This window comes from Monopterus albus, unplaced genomic scaffold (assembly GCF_001952655.1).
Source record: "Monopterus albus unplaced genomic scaffold, M_albus_1.0 scaffold92.1, whole genome shotgun sequence".
NCBI classification, from domain to species: domain Eukaryota; kingdom Metazoa; phylum Chordata; class Actinopteri; order Synbranchiformes; family Synbranchidae; genus Monopterus; species Monopterus albus.
Window position 1 is genome coordinate 1,625,024 of NW_018127972.1, and position 26,300 is coordinate 1,651,323.

Here is a 26,300-nt window from a genome sequence, read left to right on the forward strand (position 1 = left end):
ATTTACTGCTTGCAAACCAGTGATGGTAAGATGATGTCATGGGGTAGGACTGGATAAGTCTGACTTCTTCCTACTCCATTCAAGCATGTACTAGGTATAAGCAAATTGATATTGGATTAGCATTTGTTGGATATGTGTAAAATTATGTGTGTTGACATATCAACTGTCTTTACATGCTTGAAAGAATAAATAAATCAAATCAATCAAATGTCTCACCACAACCAGTCCTCCAACCTGCTTGGCTCCACCTTAGAATATGACCCTCATGACCACTCCAGTAGCAGACTTTGTGATTGGTAACAATCATAAACCCACAGAGACAATTATGGAACAGTCACAATTTCATTATATTTTAGCACAAAAACTGCTTGATTACATTTGGGAACAAAAACTGCATGGTCAGTTTTAAAAATTGTTGTGGGATCGGGCTAAAATAACTGTTGTTGGCATGGTTACAATTAAAACCTGGTAAGGTTGTGGAATGTCATGGGTAAAAAAATGTAACTTTTCACTGGTGTGCAGTGGGAAGGTCCTGTGTTTTTTGACCCATCCATCCACCTTCCCACCCCAATTGCCTCCTAAAATGGACGGTGTCTTTTAGTATAGCACGTCACCTAACTTCCTTATTTTTTTATGTCACATTTACTATGATCACATAAATATAACACATAACTGTTATAACCTGCCGACACAAAGAGCATATGGACTCGTTTTTTTACAGGAAGGCAGTCTCCTCACACACATACACAAGCAAGCGTGGGCTATGTCTTTCATTGAATGTCCAGACAAGTAAAGTTAGATCAGTCAAGCTTGTAATTGCCATGGGGTGGGGATCACATCATCCACAATATGCAAAATATTTGAAATATGTACATTTTATTTGTAAATGACAAGTAATTAAATCCCTCCAAAAACTAAAAACTAAAATCTCAAACCAACTCCAAAAAGCACAAAATGTTCACTGAAAATCTGCTTCATGTTTGTGTTTATTTCACCCAGCACCACTGAACACAACACGAGAGAACATTTTGGATTGTTCTGTATCTTTCACAGACCATACACAAATCTCTGACAAACGGTTTGCATGTCTATACCCATACACCCATGCATTAATGCTGCTGCTGATGGACATTTCTGGTTGGCTGTTATTTAGTGTAATGAGCTGGAAGATGACTCAAGTTTCACTCTGTGACTTTTCTTTTGGAAACTGAATGGGTAGTTGATTTATCACTAAATTGTGTTACAAGTCCCATAATTTGGTGGTTCTCTCCCTGGGCCTGATACTAAGGACACATGGATAGATATACAGTATTGCTAAATTAATTTAATAGATACAAATTTGAGTTACACAACCTTACACCAGTGTTTTTAGATTATTCTCTATTTTTGCTTTATATTGTGAAATTTGACCCTTTCACTTGTATGAATCTTTAAAAGTTTTTCTAGTGAAACCATCTGAAAGAGACAAATCGGTCTTTACTTGACCATGCCTACTCTACCTGTGCTGTGAGGTCTACAAGTAGATATTACTTCTTTTTATTAAAGAACCACAACCAAATCAGTTCAGGAATCACTGCCATAAACCTGGGGCTTGTCCTGTTATGGGCATCACCTCGATAAGGAAGTGACGCCATGGCTCACTGCTTCTCTTTCTGTGTGTGTGTGTCTCTGTCTCTCTCTCTCCTTGAGTCCAAAGAGGCAGAGAACTGGAGAGCTTTCTATTTATAGAATCCTAGCCGCCTGTTCAGCCTCTCACCCCCCTCAGCACAAAGAGATAAACACACAAAGCACCCATGGACACCATGCATGCAAGTATAACACAGGGCACTGCAAGATATTGTGCACAGCATGTGCACTTACACACATACTAAAACAGAAAGTGAATTCATGTATTTACATTGTAAATACAGAAGCACAGAACACACACAAGTACAAATGTGGGCATAAAAACTGTGAAGTACAAAGCAAAGCCTAATAGAAACCCAAAGACCCACATCATAATACACATACTATATCATTAATAATGCAGGGATTCTTAGTGGAGAATGAGGAACACTCCCTCTAATGGATAGAGGGGGAGGGTGCTTACACTCCTTTGCAGCTTCTGCAATGTAGCATGACAATTACACATCCATTTCTTTATCTCCCCTGTTGTTATGTGTGTGTGTGTGTGCGCATGTTTATAGCAATAATAATAATCTGTCTCATCCATTTAGCCCGTCACTCTCAGACACCTCCACCACAAATACACATTAAATATAGCACCTTGTTGAGGCTACAGCAACCTGAAGTCTTGTCATATCATCATGTGATGGACAGATGGATTTAAACTTGAATGTACATGTCATAGCGCAGTGTTCTACAAAGTAAGCATGCCTTAGCCCACTGCTAGTACCCTGTGGAACTTCCTGTAAACAAACACAGCTGTATTTATATTCAGCATTTCTCACCAATAACCTAGTTTGGCTTCTAGATTAATGGCATAGTATTGTGGTGACATGCTTTCTCATTTTCAGCGGAAAATATTAATAATATTGTAATTGTCAGGCAGTATGTCATCCAAGAAAGGACTCTTAATTCTTCTGCTCTTTCAAAACAACATGAATCTTCTGGGAGAGGGAGCCAATGTACAGTACCGTCAGTGGCACAAGAGGACTGCTGTGCATTTCTTGGTCAAAATGAACAGGCAAGACAAAACAGTGGATTTGAAAGAAATACATTTCACACCAAAACAAAGAAGAAACCTCATCCCCTAGGCCTTATCCCCTCTGAACTGAGGCTGTTGTGGTTTCAAATGACACAGATGTTTGCTTGTTATTACTGGAGTGTCAAGAATTCTACTGATCATATTTGAATGTATGTGAAGATGAATGAATGAACAATAATATACAAACAGACAAACACATGTGCACTCATATAAGAGCACGCACTGCAGTGAAGATGAGTCAGCCACTAGCGTTGCCATGGAAACACTGCCTCTTTGCAATCAGTCTCTTAGTAACTGTGCGGTTGCCGAGGAAGGAACCTGTGTGTAGGGGTGTGTGTTTGTACGCATGTGAGCATGTGTATTATGGTACTCAGGACTCAGCTACTGATGTAACTTGTTCATTTTCAAATGCATATGAGTTTTTTTTTCCCAAGCTGCTCACACACACACACACACACACACACACACACACAAAAAATTTAGTGTGTATTTGTGTGTGTGTGTGTGTGTGTGTGTGTGTGTGTGTGTGTGTGTGTGATAGAGAAAAAAACATGACAGGAAGATAGGAATCTGGAGAAAGGGAATGATTGGAAAACCTTTGAGAGCAATGACACAAGCCCACATACTGTATAACTAAATATCAACTGATTATCTAGTATGAATGTTAAGGAGGTTGCTTTACTAACTGGTGTATTTTTTGGTATTTGAAGCTTCCTTTTAGAATTGAAATTGAATAATGAAAAAAAGATATTTTATTTTTATTTTTTATTTAAATACAAAAAATCAAATTGCAATGTGTTTTGACACTATAGTCAAAAAATGGCAACCATAGATGTATATTGGTTTTTGTTTTCGATGTAAACAAGAGTACACCATGATCACCATGAAGTGTGATTACAGGGCGCACTGTTGGACAGAGGTTAGTTTGTACAAGTGGTTATTGCCATTAATTCTGTATTTAAAACTGGTGAATTAAATGTCAAGTACCTTATCTTACAGTATTTACATGCTGCATATTTTTGTTCTGTTTCCAGGCACAATATATCACAATTTCTGATTACCTGTGTCAGAAAGTTTCATGTTCTCATTCTGTCAAAGCAAATCATGTGGCATATAAGAGGGGGCCCTTATACATGGCACTCATTCATGAAAACAAATACCTCTGTGGGATGACTGTGGTTCAGTCAGTAGAGCTGAATGTTAGAGGTTTGAATCACGGTCCCTGCAGTCCACGTGTTAAAGTGTCCTTGGGCAAGACACTAAACCCCAAGTTACCCCTGATGGTTAAAGCCATATAACAGGTTAAAATGTCATAATATAACTTTTAATGCCATGAAGGCACATCCTGTAACATACTACATTAATGAGTCTCACATCATGTCACTGAATGTAATACAGATTTTTGCCAAAATGAGAGAGGAGCTGCAGTTTATTAAATAACTGTAACAATCATACAGCAGCCCTAATCCATATAAGCATCACCAAAGTTAAAAAGCTGCGGCAAGCATTTACACATATGGCACAACAGCGGTAGCTCCATTACTTGTTTCTAATTATTAATCATCCCTGGTAGGGAGACAACCTCAGTCAGAATCTAATAGTAAATGATATTTTGCACTCTTCCACACTTTAGACTGCGTGTGTGTGTGTGTGTGGTGGTGGTGGGGTATATATATATATGCATTTGAATAATAGATTTTGAATAAGAAAGTATTGTTGTATGGATGATATCAACATATCAAACTACATTTCTGGCATTTGGAGCCTCTTTGAATTGAGGGCCCCAGGCAAATGCTTACCTGGCCTAATGGAAAATTCCTTCCCAGCTTATGCTGGCAGTGGAGGTAGCAAAATTGTCATGTCCATGCTGCTTAACATCTGTTGAAAATTGGAGAAGTGGCTTGGGGGTGAAGAGGTGTGATGTTTTAATAACTTGCTTTTAATCCATGCATGCAAATAGTCTAAACAAAGCCACAGATCCAGGGATGTGGGTGAAAGACCAAGACAGTCAGGGCCCAAACTAGAAGGAATATCCAAACACAAACAGGTTGCTCAGGGAAACACAGGAAGGTGATGAGAATGCTGAAGCTGGATGCACAAAAGTTATGGCGAGCACATTAGAAAATCAGGCAAAAAACCCCAAAGGAAACAAGTATATATGTTAGGAGCTAACTAGGAAAGTGACAACAGTTGTGTTGGGAGAGGGAGTCCAGAATGGATAATGAGGAATGAATAGCAAGTGTGCAGGGCAGAGCAGAAGGGAAAATCCACAAACAACTGGAGACTGGATGGGGAATGACAATCAAAGTCCAGAAATGAACAGAGCCAGGGAAACACAGGGCAGAGACAAGAGCTGCAACGGGTGTGATCCTTGCAGGTGTACATTATTTAAAAAAATATGATAGACTGGCTGTCAAAGTCAGAATTCTGACTGTGAAACATGGACAACTCCATGTACCCCAACTTCACAGAGAAGCAGATGCTCCGAAGTCACACAATGTGGCAGTACTCAGAGAAACAGGTTTCATATGGTGTTAAATGAATACTCTCAAAATGAAGCGTTTACTTAGGCAATATTATTAAATTATATTTGAAAATAGAAAGGATAATTTTCCAAAGACAAATTGTAACTGTTGAAAAGTTAGTGTTTTTAAAGCACTGAGAGTAGAGCAATACAAAAAAGGTTGACTGAAAAAAAGCAGACAAAATAAACGCCAAAAGCAGAAAGACAGGAGCAAAGTAAAAATACAAAAGAAGGAAATGACAGTAAAGTTCAACAATTTATGAAAGATGAGAAATGTCAAAACAATTTGATGTATAAATTGTTTATAAAAAAGAATAAAGAAAAGAACTGAAAACAAGAAAGATGAAGGAAAGAACCCCAAGAAGGAAAGAAGATAAGAAAGTAAAGACCATTTGTGACTAAATGTAGCTCTTACACATGTTCAGTATAACTTTCTTTCTTTAACTTCAAGTTTTTGGCTGTACATCAGCCTACCAGAAATCAAGCCTTATTTCTTTAAAATGCTTTATTATAAAACATAAAAAGGGTTTTATCAAAAGGATATGTTTAAATAAAATGCAGTAAAAAGTGTCACAAAATCCCACTTATGGTTCTGTTTCAGCCCCGTGTTTTATATCCTCAGTCGATCCTGAAGTCACTCTGGTTGACATAAGATGTTCTCTTATATCAGCTCAGAGGACAGAGGACAGTGCTGGAGGAGCCATGACCGAGGAAATATGAGACCATCCAATAGAACACTGGCACAGCATTGTGTATTACAGTAAATGTACAGTAATGTACATTTTGTACTGTGGAAAAAAAATATCTGACAAATACAGTATATAGGCTATGGCATAGTGATGAAAAAAACACAGTAGACACTCCCCATAAGTTCAAGGTTCATCTGACAACCATCAATTTAGCAGAATCAACAGTATATAGTCACACTGAGAGTATTCACAGTCCTTCAGCTTTTGCTCATTTTACTGCATGGTATTGCAAAATTGAAGGGGCGTGAAGCCTTACTGAAATGATTGTATCTACGTATGTGTAGTTCATACAGTTGAGGGCTTGACATATTTTGACAATTGCATGAACTGGTGTGCAAGTGATGATGTGAACAGTGAAATAATTCTTTAAAAGACTGTTTAATATAAAAAAGCTCACCTAGTTTGATCTGAATGACTCATACAAATGATAATTGTTCAAATTGTAGATAACTGTACTTAAAGTGGCCATGGCATACTCATTTCCAGCCATTTAGTGTTTAATCTTGGGTACCTCTAGATTAGCTTTGCATCCATAATAACTCAAAGTAGTCTGCAATTATTTCAGAATGATAAAACCAGAGAACCTCTTCCTAAAAACAAGACGATAGATCATGAACATGCACAAATCCTGCTGCTGGGATGACAGATATTAATTAATTTGAATTTCTCCTCCATAGATAGGTAAACATTGGTATATGTACTGATGAAAAGAGATTTGTAACACTCTAAACAAGGCATGTAATTGAAAAACCTCATATTTTAACTGGCATAATGCTGACATAGTAACTTCTCCAGCCTTACAACAATTCTCTCTAGCGTTACAGAAACAAGGCATTAATAGACATGCAATGTGTGTTTTTTAAACTTAGTGTTAAGTCCCACTGAGTAGTGGAAACATCACTCTCTTCAAGTAGCTCCAAGGTCGGTAAATCCAACCGGTGGTCGTTGCATCTTCCTCCACACGACCACATACAGTATTTCCCAAAGTAGTTAAATTAATTCAGGTAGCCTAGCACCGACAATAACATCATGGATCCTTAATCCGCTAGTTAACCAGTAACACATCATATGCAGCAGACACACTGGCCTTAAGCAGTCAAAACAAACAGGTACTGTGCTCCCGGGAAATCCAGCGTTGATGAGTCGATCATTCAGTGCCGCAAGGGGATTCACTGGCCGGCTGCTTGTAGGTTAGACCCGGTCAGGTAAAACAGCAAGTCCCTATACAGGAACATTCCCAGACATGGAGTAACCTCAGGCTCTGTATTTTTATTCACATCCTCTGGTCACAGTGCAGCAGCAGGAGGTAAAATATATCCACAGAACCGGGCACAGTCTTAAAATTCCACTGTTACAATGGCACCGGTGGATGTCAGGCAAGCTCAAATGAACATGCAACTGCCTGGAGATTATGACCATTCAACGAAAACCTTAAACTATCACTTAATATTTTATTTTATTAGAAAAAGTGTCTCACGAGTGAGAATTTGTGAGATGTGTATAAACCAAGTTGGTTTTGCATAAAAGTACAAAAACATACAGTATGTACACCTCATTTTTTTGAGCTTAAGGTAACATCTAAGATGATAATTCATCATTGTAACATTGTAGATACAGTAAGTCAGAAAACAATGAAAAGCATGCTATTGGATCTTTAATAATTTGCTGAAATATGTTAAACAAAAGCTATTTGTAGGAAAAGATTTAGAAATGCTGTTATGTTACACAGAAGAAACTAAATGTTGTAGACAATGTCAAACTAAGATTTTAGTTATAGGTTCAAAGATTCAAGGAGAGAAACTGGCCACAAAATTAAACTCTCTAGAACCCTAAATCAACAGGCCAGAGACCTCTGTGTTATCCTGCACTCAGAGCTGAACTTTAAGGCTCATGTCAGATTTTACACCAAATCAACTTTTTAACATCTTAAAAATGGCAACAAACAGGGGCTTTTTCTTTCTCAGAGTGACACAGAGAGACTAATGTACTCTTTTATATTCAGTAGACTGGACTATTGAAATGTTATATTCTCAGGTCAATGCAAAAACATTTGGAGCTAGCTACAACTGGTTCAGACCTTTGCTGCCTGAGTGCTGACCAGAACCAGAAGGAGAGAACACATTACACTTGTTTTAAAGTCCTTACACTGGTTGCCTGTTGTATCAATTTCAAAATTATTTTACTTGTTATTAAAGGACTTCACGGTCTTGCACCGGTCTATTTATCGGACATGATTCCATACAATTTATAAAACTCTTCATTCTCTGGTACACTCTTTGGTCCTACTGCTCTCACCCTTCTGCCCAGCATGTTCCATTCAAGTATTTTGTGTGTGTGTGGTTTAATTTGTTTTGTGCTTATGTCATGCACTGTGCTATGCTACCAACAAAGCTACAAACAAGGATGCAGCTAACAGGCCCAGCTAACCCACCCACAGCAGGCTTCTCCTCCACACAGAGCCCTGTGTGTTTAGATGCATTGACGTCATGGCTGACGCATGGCAGCCTGGAGTGGCCGGCTCCAACAAAGGCCTGTATACTGAACTGAACTGAACAGAGGTATTATTAGCCAGCAGAGGGAGAGATACATGGAAAATTGGGAGGAGAGTGGAGGGAAGGGTAGGGGTCTTTTGAATAAACAGTAGAAAAACATGTTGTCAGTGTTTGCTTTCTAAGGCTCTCTGAGGGTAAGTGTTCACAGTAACCCTGTCTGCTAAAAATTACATTTACATAAAACTTATTTGCAGCAGCAAATACGATTTGAATAAAATGCATTTATGAGCCAATTAAGTTTTCTGTAGCTGTAATTATAAACACTATGTACATTTTTCAAAATGTAAACTTGTTTTTGCAAAACTCTAGATAAAAGTGGTCAAATGAATCATTCATTGCACTTATGCTCATTTGGGAAACACGTCAAATCAATGTAATACAATACAAGTCGCCACCTTTTGAACCCAGTGAGCCCACCTTTTTCCATGTGTCAAGATTAAGCCACAAAATTTGTGGAACAACAATCAGAATTGCAGAATCCTATGAGTAGGGCCATTGGCATGCCTAGGTGCTCTGGAACAATGGATCCTACCCAAGCAGAAGGTGGAAGACGTCCGAGGAGTGCTGGAGGTCAGGTACACTAAGCAATCAAGAGGTCTTCCGTTGCCATGTCTGCTTTGGGTCAGTATAACACAGCACATCTACTTGCATTCCTAGATCAAATTTTCAACAAAACAGCCAGGGCAACCAAAGCAGTCCTAGCCTGTTGTCACTTGGGATAATATTAGTTTCCATCTAGCTGCTCTGGTGTACACTACATTCACAAATCTTTTCTTACCTGCATATTCCCCCCTTCCGCAGTTCAAGTGAGGAAATTTTATCAGCGTGGTGATCGAAAGCATATCACAGAAACCCTTAAACAAGGGAAAAGCTTGTGATGGCAACGGAACAGGCCTTTGGGGATGTGGCTTTGGGAATCATCCAAGGGTGGACAAGGCACACCGGAAAACACACACTGCCTGGTAATATCTTATGCGATGTGGATGAAATTCTATGGACCAGACAGGTATGGAAACTTTCAGTCAGGAGAGCTGAGTATGACAGGTGTATAACATTGTGCGTCAGTATGAGAATGAAAAGGTATTTGACAAAGAATCAGTATTTGATGCCCTGGGATGAAATGTGTTGGTATACTGTAAAGACAAGTAACAGGTTAAAGAAAATCCCAACATAAAGTGTCTCAGTAAGGTGCTGAGCAACCACATGCCACCAGAACAGCTTTATTGCATGATTGACATTGATTCTCTAAGTCTTTGAGCTCTACTGGAGGGATGAACACCATTCTTCTAAAAGATATTCCCTCAGTTGATGTTTTGATGATGATGGTGGAGATGCTGCCGAACACATTGCTCCAAAAACTCCCAAAGGTGTTTGACTGGTGACCCCTTGTGCTGTGTAAAGTTAATATGTTTGATCTGTGCCAGAAGGTAAATGATGTAAGTTGGTCTAAAAATACCAATTTCAGAGGGTAAAAACGCCTTTTGGTAGAAGTGCTTTTAAAATAATCTTTCTAGTGTGTAAGAGACAGTAGTGTGTTTTTGACTGCTTGTGTGAGAGCAAAGTTTGATTTTGACCAGGAAATTAGATGGTTGCACAGATGTGAGCATCAATTGGAGAACGTGACTGGTTTTGAGAAAATTGTGGAATGTTTTAGAAAATGTGTCTTAGGAAATGGGATAACTGTAAACTAAAGGAAATGTTGTTGATTTATGTATTTGAAAAATCCCAAATATACTGATACTGAACATAACCATATAGTGTACACGGAAGATGGGGTTGTTTCCCACCAAAATATCTCATCTTACAGTACAACATTCACTTGTAGTAACTACATTATTAAACTTTTTAATTGTTCTTTGTGGACACCCACATAATTAGGCAGTGATTACAGTTGTCACTACAGCGTAACTGGGAATAAAGCAATCTGTGATGTACAAATGGAATTTCTAGGAGACATGTTTGATGTGAAATAAGACTCCATCTTCCACATGCTCCAGATGATGGTGGTAATTTATTTATTTGTTAATTTGGTTATTTATCAGGGACAATAATTATTTCATAGACAAAAACAGAACAGCCTTGTCATTAACCTTCTGAAATCAGCATAAAACAAACACATCAGTTTGCACTTTTATATGTATTTAAAAAGTGCTTCATGATACTTATACTGTTCTAATGTAATATTACTACTACTAATAATAATAATACATTTACCTTTAGACTTTACCTATATAGTACATTGAAATCTGGGGTATAGTTAATGTATTTTCCAGTATGAAAATATATTATTATCCTGACAACAATAACAGATAACTGTATCAGTGACCACAATGTTAGATTTGCTGAAATTCACCACGAGTCACAGTTCTTGTCACCAAGTTAGTGGACACTAAAACATTCAGCTGGTCAGTGCTTGAAATGGGCTGGTACATACCAAAACACAGTACTGGCACTTCTACATTCTTATGTAGCAGAATTTCTCACAAGCTGCCAGTGCACTTTTCTGCCCTCTTCATGGGCACAGATGAGATGTACTGCATCTTGCCTGGACAGCAGGCAAGAGCAGACAATGGCAGCTGGGGGCTGTTACATTAAGCTGCAGTCAGAACACACTGTTTGGAAGCTTTATACTCATCATAAACAGTTTTGTTATATCAATTCTAATCATAAAACAAACTACATACTGTGTAAATTAAACGAAAAACAATAAAAGTTTGACACCCCATCTTTCTCGCATCTTTTTTCTGTCCACTTTCTCCTCCCAGGGAACCAGAGTGGCGGCTTTTAGGTTCACTTGCAAGGCTAAGATAGTTTGCAGCTATCTGTAGTTTCAAGCCAAAGTATGCAACTGCTTTGTTTTACTTTGAATAGAGGCAACAATCAATACCTCAAGAGAAAGTGTATAGTATAGTATGAACTCTCACAGTGGTGGTCTGTCGAATATGTGAATGTTATCTGCAGAAGTTAGACTCCCTCTAGTGGTGACAGGATGAGATGTATCCCAAATAATTTTACAATTTTTTGTTTGGATTTAAAATGAAACAAATGGCTATGAGGTTAAAGTGCTGTCTACAGATACAGTATATGGTAAATAAACACTATATTTAGCACTTTTCTACCTTAATAGACAAAGCACTTTACAGTTTTTGCCTCACATTCACCTGTTCATTGACACATGGTGATGGAGCTGCCATGCAAGACACTGGCCTGACACACTGGGAGAAACTTGTAGTTTAGTGTCTTGCCAAAGGACACTTTGACATGTGGACCAGAGGAGCTACAGAAGAGAATAAAACACCAAACTTGCAATTAGTGGATAACCTGCTCTATCTTATGAGCAACAGAGTAGAGCTTGTTGCCCCTTTTATATTACACAGAAAAAAATCAGCAGGACAATGCCAGGCCTGATTCTGCATGTGCTACAATAGTGTGGCTTTGTAGACAAAGAGTGTGTGTGATTGACTGGCCTGCCTGCAATCCAGATCTCTCTCCTACTGAAAATGCACCATGAAAAGACGAATCGGACAACAGCGATCATGGTCTGTTAAGCAGCTGAAGTCTTGTATCCAGCAAGAATGGATCAATATTCCACAGTTATAAACTTCTGTGAAGTGAAGGTCTGATGACAGAACTTCTCTATTCAGAAGCTGTGATATTATAAAGCTGAACAGAAAAAACAAATCACATGAGTGTCATAAAAACTTCTCCAAATTTTGACAGTTGTATTGAATGATGTATGAAAACTATTTGTTTTTGTCTCTATGCCCTAAAGATACTTGTTTCCTCCCATTACAATTGTGCTTCCTAGAGTGTTTTCTCTAAAGCCTATTTTTCACTGACTGACCCATAACCTGGAGCTTCTCATATTATGAATGTGTAGTCATTCCTCTGTATTTTTTATACTTAAATTTTAGTTGTCTAACCCTAAACTTAAACCGAGTTCTGAGTCTAAAAATGAATGATTTATGAGGAAGGACAAGTTTCTAAAATGTGAGTATATAAAAATGAGTAATACCACACACACAGCTCAGCTCTGGAGATAGGCCAGGATGACATGAGGAACAGGTTGTCTCATATAAGAGACTTGGGATGTACCCTTGGTTTTTAATGAGTAAACATAATAATTTAGATAGAACACGGAATGCCCAAGATATTGTCTGGACACAAAGATTAAAAACTAAAACACAATAGGCCTAAGGTTTAGCATAAAGGATATGTTACAAAGGAACTCAGGTGATTTGTGCTTTTGAGGTATTTGTTGTTGTTGTTTTTTTAAGGGTAGTACATTCATAGCAAAATAATTTGTAAACAAAAATGCAGATAGGCTGTCTTGATCCACCAGTCTATTCAGAAGGTGGCGGCAATGCACCTTACCTTGCTTGCCAACCGCCAAAAACACAGAGGAAGAAGAAGACGGAGGCTCTACCGTCAGCTAGCTAGGTCTAACAACGACTTGCTAACCGACTTGTGCGACTTGATAAAACCTAACAGTGAAAAGTAAAATCGAGGAGAGACGCGCCAACCGCTGTCAGCGGGTTATGCAGCTCTCTAAAAGGTAATGAGCCGTAAAGCCCCGGGGTCTCGGCTCAGCGGCGCCCACAAACTGCAGCCACACTGGAATGACTGGCAGCCCAGGTTGGTTTTCAGCTCCATGGGAGACTGGTTAAAATAAATCGGTGACTCTGGGCCTGTGTCGTACTGCTTTGTTAAGTTGCGACTACACAGAAGGACTTTGTCTCTTTATCATGGCATAAAATGCTTTCTGTTGTATGGATTCGCTGTCTTTTACACCGTAAACTTGGCTTAGGTTGTCACTCAAGCCAAATCGTTGACCGTTAACGAGCTCGTCTTGCGAACTGGTGAGCCCGGTGCTAAACGTTAGCTTCATTTGTTTAGAAAGACAGTCTGCTGCTAACTCAATTAACAATATTTGTACATGACAACAAAGCGATATAAGGTATGTTAGCAAAGGACAGTGATCTCCCATGAGCGCCAACGATGAATGAACGATTCCGAATAACCAAATCTGAGATCAATTCTTAAGGAGCTGTGGGAGCCATATGTGGGCTGTGGTGTTTAGCATTGCTAGCTATAATACTGTTCGCGCTGGCTAACGATAGCCAGCTAGCATTGGGAAGACGCCACCCTATTGTAACGTTATCAACTTCCCAAATACTTCCGGATATGTTTTAAAAACGTATATACCGGACTGTTTGGCGGTGTTGGCCTTGTAACTGCTTTTTAAAACTCACAATAAAAATCAGGAATCGCGACAACCATTACTGAATTATTAGAGTCCTGAATTAGCACCACATGTGTTTAACGTACCATATTTCATGCCATTTGGCACGTGCAGAGTATTCCCTTTTAAGAGAGCAAGTCGTCAGGGGCGTTGCCAGACATAAAGCTTTACTGGGGCATAGGCCCCCGTTTCTCATCACATATTTTTCTTGAATGTCTTCTGCATGAATGAAATGTGCTATGTGAACTTCCCTTGCTTAGCTCACTGTTCCACTACCATAGTGCTGCTAGTGAAACTGAAACAGCCACTGGTAAAGGTAAACACGAACAGATTTGAATTCTTATGAAAATATTTATTTCGTAATACAATAAGGACATTCTCAACATGTTTTTTAGTGTAAATGTTTGGCCCTGTATGGCACATTTCTTTGCATTCCTTGGCATTTCACAATAACTAATTTGATTGTCAAGCAGACCAAGTTAGATTTGTCAGATTCACATTTTCACAAGTTAATACATCAACAAATCATTAATTTAAAAAACACAGGTCACATGAGAAATCTATGCTCTAATTACTTTGAAGTTATATTGTGCAATGGATGGCTGGTGGTCACTCACCTGTTTCCATAGAGATCCCTGCACCGACATCTTCCTCCACACTTTCCCTTCCTGCCTCAGGTTTGCCTGTTTGTTAAAAATGCATAAAACAAACATTGTTTGGCTTGTGTGACAAGACCATTCAATATTATGTTATAGGCTATTCGGTAAATCCAGAATAAATAGTCCAGAGTTAACATAAACTGCTATGTGTGATGTGTTATGCGACATAGGCTTCTTGGCATTCATTTTATTTCATGTAGGCTTGTACATGAAATGCTATAAATAGCATTTTAAGAGTAGTCCAACTGATCATATGTATTTATGTATAGAGCTCTAATTTACTTCACATTCAACATCCGCCCCTGGTTTCCGTTTTAGCTAACTAAACTAATGTTACCTTGTTTACCAACTTCAGCCTGGTCTTGTCTCTCTCACCCTCATCTCCTTGCCCTTCTTCCCTGTCTCAGCCTTTTGTAAAGAATTTTCTTATGTTCATCTACAGGAATCGGTGTTTGAGTCAAAATAAGCTCACTGGTATTATTCAGAAACTTAACTTAGTCCCCGCCACACACCTCAGTCGATTTCTTTTGTTTTGCATGCCAATACATGAATTGCTGCATGTGCACTGCAGTGCACCAGCTAGGATGTGCATACGCGGGCACTGAACCCTGACCACTGTGCCTCAGTTTGTATTTTGCTTTGACATTCTGGATTAGAACAACAAATCAATTATTTTCCCATTATTATCATTCTAATTTAATCCACTGCCAAATATAGGAGCTTGTTAAAACTTGTTAAAAATGTGTTTTTACTGGGGTACAGCAGATCAATACTGTGACATGTGCTCCAGTAAAGCAGGTCTAATGATGACGGTGCCCAGGGTGACACTCTTTTTACGGCTGCTGTCCTGCTGATAGATAGACAGACAGACATATCTTCTGATGACAAAAAAATGCGGCACTCATGTCATACTGTCAGTGTGGATTCCCAGCAAGTGCGCTTCTGAGTGTGTGTAGATTCTATTCTTACCTAAGAATAAGAAAACATCTGTAAAGGTCAGAACCTTTGTCAAAACTGCACAAGTGAGTTTTAAGAAGAAATTTGTTCTTCTGAACAATTGGTGAATGAATGAGCATAATTGCCAGTTTAATTTCCATTTCATTGGACTAACCATTGAATAAAATTTGAAATGAGAATCAATATTAAATTAAGTCATGAAGACTTTATGAAGTCAACATTCCATCATGCTGTTCTCAAAGTTTTCCATCCTTTTCAGTTGTGGCATAAAATAATTATAACTAGAAAGATGGTAACCTAAACACCAGATACAGTATGAAACTGTGTTGTTACATCAGTTACAGGATTTGTCTTTTCCTTTTGTGTGTCTGTCTGTCTGTCCCTGTATTCAGAGTTGACACTGTGTCTTCCAGCCAGGACGGCGTAAATTCCAGAGAGCTTGATTCAGGAGCATTGTACGACGTGTTGCCCTCCAGTTCCCCTGAACAGCCAGTGGTGCCCAGCGATGCCTACACTGCTGCGGATACACACCAGGAAGAGGGTAAGACCTCTACTAGCACCTGGTTAAGGAAAATTTTTCAATAAACATGTTAAACTTGCTCTGACATCAGGATTATAGGCATTATTTCAGTCTTAAAAGGTTGCACACAAGTTTTAAATTTTGTTCTTCCAAAAGAGGGAATCAGAAAGTCTTGGGGTTATTCACAGAAGTTTTATTTTCACTAATTTGCAGTATCGTTTTATATAAATGTTTTTGTATTTGATTGTGAGAGATGTTCTCCACCTCCAATCTGAAGGTGGAATTATAACACCAGATTTATCTTGCAGGAGGAGGCTGTTCGGTCTTATTTAGCATGGTTCGCAGGGCTCTATGCTTATGTTTACTTTTAGGTGCGGCTGCCCCAAATGAAAAAGTTATAGTTACAGACAAAAACAGGGCACAGTTACTTTTATAAATAAATAAATTATATATAGAGAGGGAGGAGGAGGAGGGGTCCCTCTACAGTTCTTCATGAGGTTTCTTTTAACAGTTTTGTAATAAAAGGTGTCCTAATCACTTCAGATTGTGAATGAACTAGGAGAGGAATGCATTGTGCTTACATCCATTTTCCAATAGCATAGAATCTAGTATTTTGTCATTTACTAGCTGTTTGTTAGGATTTTTATCCAATTACCAACTAGCCTATTAATTTTATTTTCTCATAGATACTTATTCCAAATATGAAGGTCCTGATTCAGAACTAAAATTTGATGTTCAGTGATGTGAATACAATTCTGACTGCTGAAATCGATGTGATGCAGTCAGTTGATGGGTGGTTTTATACAGTTTTATCAGTTCATCCATCAGTCAGTGCAGAAAAAACTGTTCAACAAAAAAAATGCATTTTTAAAAAGCTTCAATTAAAGTTTCAAACATACATGAAACAATAGTTCTTATTTTCCTTTTGGTGGTGTCAGACATGCTTATGTCTGCATAGGCAATACATATGTTTAGTCTAATGTGGTTTGGTTCCATAGGTGGATATGAAGCTGGGCAAGGTGTCTGTGATACTACGTTTGGTTGGAAGTCGCTGGGGGAAGAGTTGAGGTCCAATGACGTGACAACGGATTTGATTCCTTTTCAGCATGGAAACCGTGCTTTAGCTTCAAAGGACATGAGAAAATCGCAGGGTACGTTTTTTGACAAAGATGCAGAATTCAGCAGTGACTGCAGGACTCGAATGACTTTAGTGAAATGAGTAGAAATGCAGTGAGAGCAAAAGAGCAGAGAGTCGTACAGAAGTTGGATTTTCTCACATTTTGTCTACAATCCCAAATCAGAACAAGTTGGCACAGTATGTAAAATCATTATTTGATGTGACACCTCATCAATTTTATTTTTTGTTCAAAATAAACACTCACTTCAATTCTGATGCTGCAACACATTCCAAAAAAAAGTTGGGGCGGTTGCGTTTCAGACCCAGTAATGAGGTAAAACAATGAAATGATGATTCCAGTTGAAACAGGTGATGTCAACAGGTGATTACAATCATGATTTGGCACAAAAGTGGCATCCAGGAAAGACCGAGCCCTTTAGGAGCAAAGATGGGCCAAGGATTGCCAGTTTGCCAACATACAGTACGTATGAGAAAATCATTGAAATGTTGCTTAAAGAAAGATAGGAAGGGATTTAGATATGTCACCCTCTATGGTGCATAACATATTTACAAGATTCAAGGAATCTGTAGAGATTTCAGTGCATAAAGGACACAGACCTAAGCTGGATGACTACTCTCTGATCCCTCAGACAGCACTGCATCAAGAACTGTCATTCTTCTATAAGCGATATAACCACATGGGCTCAGGATTACTTTGGCACACCTGTGTCAGACACTACAATACATAGTTACACCCATAAATGCTACTTAAAACTGTACTGTGCCAAAAGGAAGCCCTATGCCAACAGTGTCTAGAAGTGTAGTCGACGGCTCTGAGATAATAATAATAATAATAAACTTTATTTCTAAATCACTTTACAGCTCACCTAAGCACAAAGTGCTGTACAATACCGAATAGCAACATAGAACATCATAGCAGTCTATAAACAAATAACACACCATTATCTCTGTAGAGAACTCAAAGCATTAAACGTCAGATAAAAAGGCCTGCCTAAAAAGATGAGTTTTTAAAAGTGACTTAAAAATCGATAACTCGGTTATATTCTGAAGCTCCTGCGGCAACGAATTCCACAGTCTAGCACCGTAGACAGTGAAGGATCGGTCGCCCCACTTCTTGTACCGTGACTGTGGGACCACCAGTGCCAGGTGCTCTGCGGATCGCAGCGCTCTGCGCGGGGTATACACAGTCAGTAACTCTGATAAATACTGCGGAGCAAGTCTATAAATTGCCTTGAAGACTGACAACAAAACTTTAAATTGCACTCTCCACTGCACTGGAAGCCAGTGCAACGAGTGGAGAACCGGAGTGATATGGGCAAATTTGGATGTGTTGGACAGCAGCCGGGCTGCAGCATTTTGAACTATTTGCAACTTATGAAGAGAGCATTACAACAGTCCAGATGCGCTGTGATAAAAGCATGGATAGCTTTTTCCAGATTTGCACGTGATTAAAAACGGCTTAACCTTTGCTAACAGCCTTAAATGAAAGAAGCTAGATTTGACTACGGCTCTGATCTGTTTTTCAAAGTTGAAGCCACTATCAAATATAACTCCTAGGTTTGTTAGCGAATCTTTAAGTGGAGGGGCTGACACACCTAACTTAGGGACACCTGCGTGTGGTCCGGCGCTGATCAGTATATACTCAGTTTTACTGTCATTTAGATGCAGGAAATTCTGCGCTAACCATTTCTTGATGTCTCGGATGCAGTCATCTAAAGAGGCAAGTGGATTTTGATTATCCTGTGTTAACGGTATATAAATCTGTATATCATCGTCATAAAAATGAAAGTGAACATTATGATTTGCTATAATAGGTGCTAGAGGCAGCATGTAGAGGGAGAATAACAACGGAGCCAGGGTCGAGCTTTGTGGGACACCTGAAGTGAGAGGAGCTGTGTCAGAGGCAAAGCTGTCAACGACAATGGAAAAAGTTCTATTGGTCAAAAAAGAGCTGAACCATCTTAAAACCGACCCTCTCAGGCCGATAAGATGTTCGAGTTTGGAGAGTAGGGTGGACCATCACACAGTGGAAGCATGTACTGTGGTCAGACAAGTCAGAATTTCAGATCTTTTTTGGAAGGAATGGACGTCGTGTGCTCCGGACCGAAGACAAAAAGGACCATCCAGAGTGTTACCAGTATCAAGTCCAAAAGCCAGGGTCTGCCATGGTCTTGGGTTGTGTCAGTGCCCTTGGCAAAGGTCATTTACACTTCTGCGATGACACCATTCAAAAATACATAGACACTTTGGAGCAGCATATGCTGCCTTTAAGGCGACATCTTTTCCAGGGACACCCATGTATATTTAAACAAGACAATGCAAAACCTCATACTGCACATTACCATGGCCTGGCTGTGGAGTAAAAGGGAAAAGGGTGTGAGTGCTGGACTGGCCTGCCTGCAGTCCTGACCTGTCCCAAATGTGTGGCGCATCTTAAAATGCAAATTGCATCAACAAAGACACAGGACTGTTGCACGCCTTAAGAATTGTTTGCAGGAAGAATGGGACAAAATTAAACCTGACACACTGAATTACTTGGTGTCCTCAGTCTTTAAGTGTTGTGAAAAGGAACTACAACATCACACTGTGGTAAATGCTTTACTGTCCCAACTTTTTGGAATGTGTTGCAGGAATCAGGATTGAAGTGCATGTTTATTTTGAACAAAGAATAAAATTGATGAGGTGTCACATCAAATGATGTGCTGCTGTATTGTTTTCAATGTAATACAGGACATAGATGATTTGCACATCACTGTTTTTAGATGTAATTTTGGTTTTACATGTGGTCCCAACTTTTTATGATTTGGGGTAGTAAATACTGTTTGCTTTATTTAGCTTGAGAGCAGAAGCTAAATCATCTGATAAGAACATATAGTACTTCTGGTGAACCACTTTAGGAAGATTTAAAATTGTGTGATGGTACTGACATGTGATGCTAATGTTTCAGACAGAGGGCTGGCTCACTCAGAGGAGTCCCGGCTGGCCAACCTCCTGCGCCGAGTCTCCAGGGAGGATGATCGCGACCGTAGGCTGGCCACCCTCAAACAGCTGAAGGAATTCATCAGCCATGGAGAGAGCAAAGTGGTTGGTCAATGCTTCTTCTTTAAAATGGTTTTAATAGATGGAGCTAAAATAAAATAAATGCTCACTACAAACACTCTCATGCTCAGTGTTATAAATACCTGCCAGTTGCACATTGTTAAGGTGTCAGGTTCATGATCAGTCAGTGAAAATTTACAAATTCTGCTGAATGGTTATCTTGTTGGCTGCTGTCCCCCTGTTCTATATCTCTCTTCAGCTCTTTTTTCCCTAAACGTCTCTTGTTGCTTCAGCAGCAGTGCCTGGAATTAACTGAATAGCTAATCATGTTGGTCAGACTGTTCAGCTTTCCCAAATGTTTTTCAGTATTCCTCTGGACTGAGTTTGCGGACACACTGAACCTCATAACGCTGGGAATAAATACTTAAACCTAAAAGTTGTTGTTTAATATGTTTAAGTACATTAAATGTGTTGAAATAGAAAAGTACTGATAAACGCATAACTGTCCTAATATTGTATTTTCTCTTGCACAGACCCTGGTCAAACAATTGGACACAGTCCTCAGCACCTTGAATGACATTTTGAATGAGAGGTAAGAGGAAGCTACATGTTCTAAGTTTAGTGGGCTCTGGCAGAGATGGACGTTCAAGTTGGTGACTCGTACTTGAGTCTCGCACAAATAGATTTGTTCCACTCGTGCCTAATTCTCTCCAGACTTAACTCGTACGTCTAACAAAGGACTCTGGGTTATTAAGAGCCTTTCAGGTATTGGTAAAACACTGAACATTTCTGAAGGAGGTTTTGTTTTTTCTGGGGTGACAGTGGTTCAGTAGGTAGAGCGGTCGTCTCCCAAACAGAGGGTTGGAGGTTTGAATCATGGTGCCTGTAGTCCACATGTCAAAGTGTCCTTGGGCAAGATACTGAACCCCCAAGTTGCCCCCGATAGAGCCATCAGTGTGAGTTGGCGCCGCAGATGGCTACCTCAGTTTTGTACCGGAAATGAATTCCTTGTGTATGTAACATACTTGGCCAAATGACGGTGATTATTATTAATATTATATTATTATATAATCCTTTAATTCTTAACAGTGTTCGCTGACCAGCTAGAGACGATTAATGTTTGTCCCCAAAACAAACACACATGTAGCGCAAGCTGTACACTCAGTGTGTCTGCAAATGCAGACTTCTGGTTCATGGTATTTGCTAAACTGAAAACCTGTTAGCATGCATAATAACTGTCAAAGATGTGTTGATAATGTTTCTGATAATATTCTGTCATAGTAACAGCATTTTAGTCTGTAGTGTTTTTCTGCAAGTTCATAGAATTCATCATAAGAAAAGTTGTAATTTGTGATGCAGCAGCAACGTTCTTTTTTTTTTTCTATTGTTCACATTACAGGTCCAACAATTAGAAGATATTTGATCTGTAATGTTTAAGTGAAAAAAGTTTTTTTTTTTAAGTCAAAGTTTTTCTCTATTTTTAATTAAAGAATTGTTTAAATGGTATTGTAACTGTACTTTCTAACCCTTATTAGTAACTACGTTGAATAAAATTCAAAAGGAGTAAATGCTCTTGAAATGGAATCAGATTTGCTTCTGACTTGTGAAGTAGACATATTCTAATTCCATACCAAGTATTGGTGCAAATCCGGGAATATTTCACAGGGTCTGTATCGGCCAGAATACAGCTGGTATAATTCCGATCCTTATTTAGAACTACATTTCTGTATTTGAGCCGACTCAGTCGCGCTTTTGAGACGTGCAACCTGCTGATATGTTAATCAGTCCATCTGTTTGTGCTGTTTGTGTGTTGGCTGACATGCCACTCCTACTTGCATGCAGGTAGCCTTGACATTCAACTCTGTTTTTCCAGAGCTGCATGCATAAGATACTCCACAGAATCCACCAACACAATGAAAGCTCACTAGTTCCAGCCAGAACTCCACAAAAACAGTGCTTTGGGTGCAGGCACATTAGGTTTTATTTTTTTTCTGTGCTACGATAGCCGTCACCTTTTGTTAGTGCAGCATTATTATATGGGCAAACAGGGACATCTAAACTGGACCGGTTACACGTGTGTGTGTGTGTGTGTGTGTGTGTGTGTGTGTGTGTGTATTCACATATGGAATAGGAAGTAGTAGTTAGTATCTGCCCTGTAATCAATCTGTAACTGAGAATGCATTGTCCAGCTCCCAGTGATTCTTTTATTCATATCAGTAATTTAAGTTAATAAGCTTAATATTTTGGAACAAGGACCTGATCCGGTATTTGGATCAAGAAGCTCCTGAAAAATACAGTGTGCCAGATTCATTTCAATTTCAATATGTCGGCTACTTAATGAATATTTACTGCAAGTAAATACTGTGTGTTGGATCGGTATTGGCAGATACTTAATAGTAAAGGAAATGGATCAGTATCTGGGCCAAAAAAACTGGATTGGGGACTTCTCTGTTGTGAAGTTCTAGACATACAAATTACAGAAACAATATAGACATTAATCTAAAAGAAACTCCACTTTTTATATCTGGTATGAGGTTTGGTCAGAGTGGACAGCAGAGTGAATATTTCAAACTGCCTGGAACATTCATTGTTGAATAAATGCTTTATATGAAGTGAAGTGCCATCTTGTTACTGATTTTTGCTTCTGAGGGTTTAGCACCGATATCCGCACAGCATGCAGTACTTTAATTATTTTTGCATTTAAAATAATCTGTCTATATACTGTACTACATTGTATGCACAACCTAATGATCGCCACATGATTGCAGGTATGAGTAAAAGAACAATTCTTTGAAGTTGTAATAGAGATGCATCTTTCCGGTGAGGCCCCACCTTTGTCTCAGAAGCATGGCATGAATCCCATGGTTAGCAAAACCTGTAATGTATACCCTGCTATTACTAACATGGTTTGCCTGTCTGTGTTATTGACATGTAGCAGCAAGCTGCTGTGGGAGTTGCGTCAGGATGCGGCAGCCTGCCTGGGTCTCCTCTGCACAGTGCTCAGCTACGAGGCTGAGCGCATCTTCAAGTGGCTCTTTCTGAAGTTCACTTCAAGCAGTCGTGACGAGGTGAAGCTGTTGTACCTGGTGGCAGCACAGCGTGCTTTGGAGGCTGCTGGAGAGAGGAAGGCCTTCTCCCATGTCATGCAGGTAATGACACACAGCAGCTTCAGTTGTTTTCTGTATAGCCCTGGACTAGGTCTCGTTCCAAAAACATTCTGTGGCTGAGTTCACGAAGATGGAGCTGGACTTTGGGCTGTTTCAGAGTATGCAAACGCAGCTATAAATGCAAGGGTCATGCAATGACATATGTACATATAAGCAGTGGTCGCCCTGTGTCTTGGCAGATGAAATACACTGCTCACCCAACAATGCAAGAGTCACTGGCTCATGATCCTAATCAGGTCACATGATTTATCCAGTACAAGTAAAAACTGCTGCTGAAGAGGAATGCAGCTGCTATATTATCGCCAGTAAAAGGAAAAAAAGAGGCGTGTGTTTGCCATATCATAAAGATGCCAATGAACATGAACAACTTTGCACAACCCATTTTTTAAAACACCAGAAACAGTGTTTGCATTAGTGCCCCTATTGGAAACAAGTGGAACAACACTTGTGCTTGTGTTGCATTTTAGATGCCACATTTTGCTGCACCCAAGTACACGCCAAACCCTCCTTGCGTAGCTGGAAGCATTCATGGCCCGTAGCTTGCATAGAGTTTGAAAGAGCCCTTAGGTTTTAAATCTAGATTTATGCCCTGAGCACTGTACTTAATTGCACAGACCTTATCACACACAAGGCTCTGAGAGCCATTTCATTTAGGTATGTGGATGGTTTTCTGGACTGAGTGATTTGTGTGTTTCAGCTGGTGATGAGCAACCTGCAGTCCATCCTGGAGAATGTGGATACACCAGATCTGCTTTGTCAAAGTGTAAAGTGTATTCTCCAGGTGGCTCGCTGCTACCCACACGTTTTCAGCACCAACTTCAGGGTGAGTATATCAGTCATGATTTTTGTTGTTGCATACTGACCTTAAGTAAGACTAAAAATATTTGGACAGTTAGATTTTTGTTTTTCAGGCTCTACACTTCAGTGCATTAATTTGTGATACAGTAATAAAGTGCCAAGTCTCAGCTTGAACTTGAGCAAGTCTACATATATACAAAGTACTGTGTGTGATATCCAGTGGCTTCATACAGACTCCCATTTTTTCATGCTTACTGTAATGGGTTTAATTCTAAGTTTCTAAAATTGCTGTTTTTGTCCTCAGCTGACACTCAATATCCCATAACAATGAATTGAAGCTCGATCAGATTGGATGGGAAACTTACAGTGCCTATAAAAAGTATTCACCCCCTTGGATGTTTTATCCTTTTATTGATTTTATAAATCAATCATGGTCAATATAATTTGGCTTTTTTGACAGAATATTTACAAAAAACATCTTTAATGTCAAAGTGAAAACAGGTTTCTACAAAGTAATGTCAACTAAATAAAAAAAATTTCTTAAAAAATTCTCCAGATTGTGAGGGTTCAAGGGTAGTTTAGACATTGGTCTTCATTTAGACATTAGTTCATGCGCAAAAGAGGTCACACATGGCAAATGCATCAAACTTATTGGACAACAGTTGTAAACATACAACCAAACAGCTTTTCTGGGTGAAAAGCTAGAATATGCAGAAGGCCAAGTCAGCTTCCTGATCTAAGTCCGACTGAGCTGCATTCCACTCACTGAAGACCAGATTCAATGTAGAGAGGCCCCACAACAAGCAGGAACTGAAAGTGGCTGCAGTGAAGGCATGGGAGAGCATCACTAGAGAAGCTGCTAAGCATCTGCTGATGGGTCCAAGACTTCAAGCACTGACTTCCACTAAATATTGAATATAATAATTTTGATTTAATGTATTTATCCAATTACTTTTAAACTTTGGGCACTGTGTGTGATTGACATAAACATCAATGTGCAGAGTTGATGCTTTAATGTAGTATCCATGTTGTACTATTAATATTGTTAAACAAATGTTTACTGGAGATCAAATGAGGCTTAGGGGCAAGAAGTTTCCATTAGCCTGTAGGTGGAGCTAATGAGTAAGAGGAGTCATGATAGGGTCCCAGAGAGTGAGAGCAGGAAGCATGGAGATAGTAAGACTGAGCTGTAAAGAGTCTTGTCACATTGAATGTTCAGAGCAAATAAATGAAGTTCAAGTGGATGTACTGATGTCCATCGCTCATTTCACTGTTACTACAGTCCAGTATTGTATCTTGTATTGAATGTGTTGAAGCACAGAATTTGAAGAACAGCAAATGTGTAACTGTCCAAATGCTTATGGTTTGCACTGTATGTATGAAACAGGTTGTGTAGGTCAGGTCAGGACTTGGCTAATGCTGCCTCTGTGTCTTTTGATGTTCATTGCTTCTGTAGGACACAGTGGACATTTTGGTGGGCTGGCACATTGACCACACACAGAAGCAGTCACTCACTCAGCAGGTCTCAGGTCAGTTGGATATCTTATTGGCATTCATAAATCTTGTTGGAATTCAGTGCAACTGAAATTAGGTGTTTCAGCTGAGAATCTCACATCTATCTGACAATTTGTATATGCTTGTATATCACATATTACAGCTGCCTACACAGGGTGTGTCACAACTTGTGCTTTGTAACTGTGACAGTGTTTTTTATTCTTCATCTCTTTTCTCTTGTTTTATGGAAATATCTAGTGATTGTGTTGGCCTGTAAGTGTTGCTAAAACACAGAAGACCTACATGGCAGTGTTATGTCTGAATATATGCTGCTGCTCTGCTACCGATATGCTGCTTGTGTAGATGAAATGTAAAAGCATATTGACAGGTCTGTGCTTTTCTATGGCCACTCTGCTCTTCCCGTCTGTGTTTAGGCTGGTTACAGAGTCTGGAGCAGTTCTGGGTGGCAGACCTGACATTTTCCACTACCTTGCTAGGACAGTTTTTGGAGGATATGGAGGCATATGCAGAGGTAAAGTTATGCAAGAATATTAAAGCATGCTGCCAAGGCCACACTTTAGCCAAACTTTAATACTATTTGCACTCAAGCATCATGAAGCATTGGTTACAGTTGTGTCAAAAATGTATGCTTTTTTTTTTTTTAATAGGCTGTTTTTTTTTTTTAAATAATTTGTGTATTTGGACAAATTTAGCAATTTTATATACTGTTAAACTGGGGGGGGAAGCAAGGACA

At 39.2% G+C, this 26,300-nt stretch overlaps 1 protein-coding gene across 2 annotated transcripts in view; it reads left to right on the forward strand.

Annotated features, from left to right (window-relative positions):
• The first annotated feature begins 12,891 nt into the window (after positions 1 to 12,891).
• Positions 12,892 to 26,300, forward strand: part of smg1 (SMG1 nonsense mediated mRNA decay associated PI3K related kinase) — a 61,776-nt gene continuing 48,367 nt past the window's right edge. The window contains exons 1-9 of one of the 2 annotated variants that reach the window (XM_020608178.1): positions 12,892 to 13,167; positions 15,783 to 15,931; positions 16,909 to 17,061; positions 19,996 to 20,132; positions 20,621 to 20,679; positions 23,023 to 23,236; positions 23,952 to 24,077; positions 25,509 to 25,581; positions 25,981 to 26,078. In XM_020608178.1, the coding sequence (XP_020463834.1) occupies positions 13,091 to 13,167; positions 15,783 to 15,931; positions 16,909 to 17,061; positions 19,996 to 20,132; positions 20,621 to 20,679; positions 23,023 to 23,236; positions 23,952 to 24,077; positions 25,509 to 25,581; positions 25,981 to 26,078 (1,086 nt within the window). In that variant the 5' untranslated portion in view covers positions 12,892 to 13,090. The remainder of the gene's footprint in view (positions 13,168 to 15,782; positions 15,932 to 16,908; positions 17,062 to 19,995; positions 20,133 to 20,620; positions 20,680 to 23,022; positions 23,237 to 23,951; positions 24,078 to 25,508; positions 25,582 to 25,980; positions 26,079 to 26,300) is intronic. The other variant, XM_020608179.1, reaches the window with a different exon arrangement.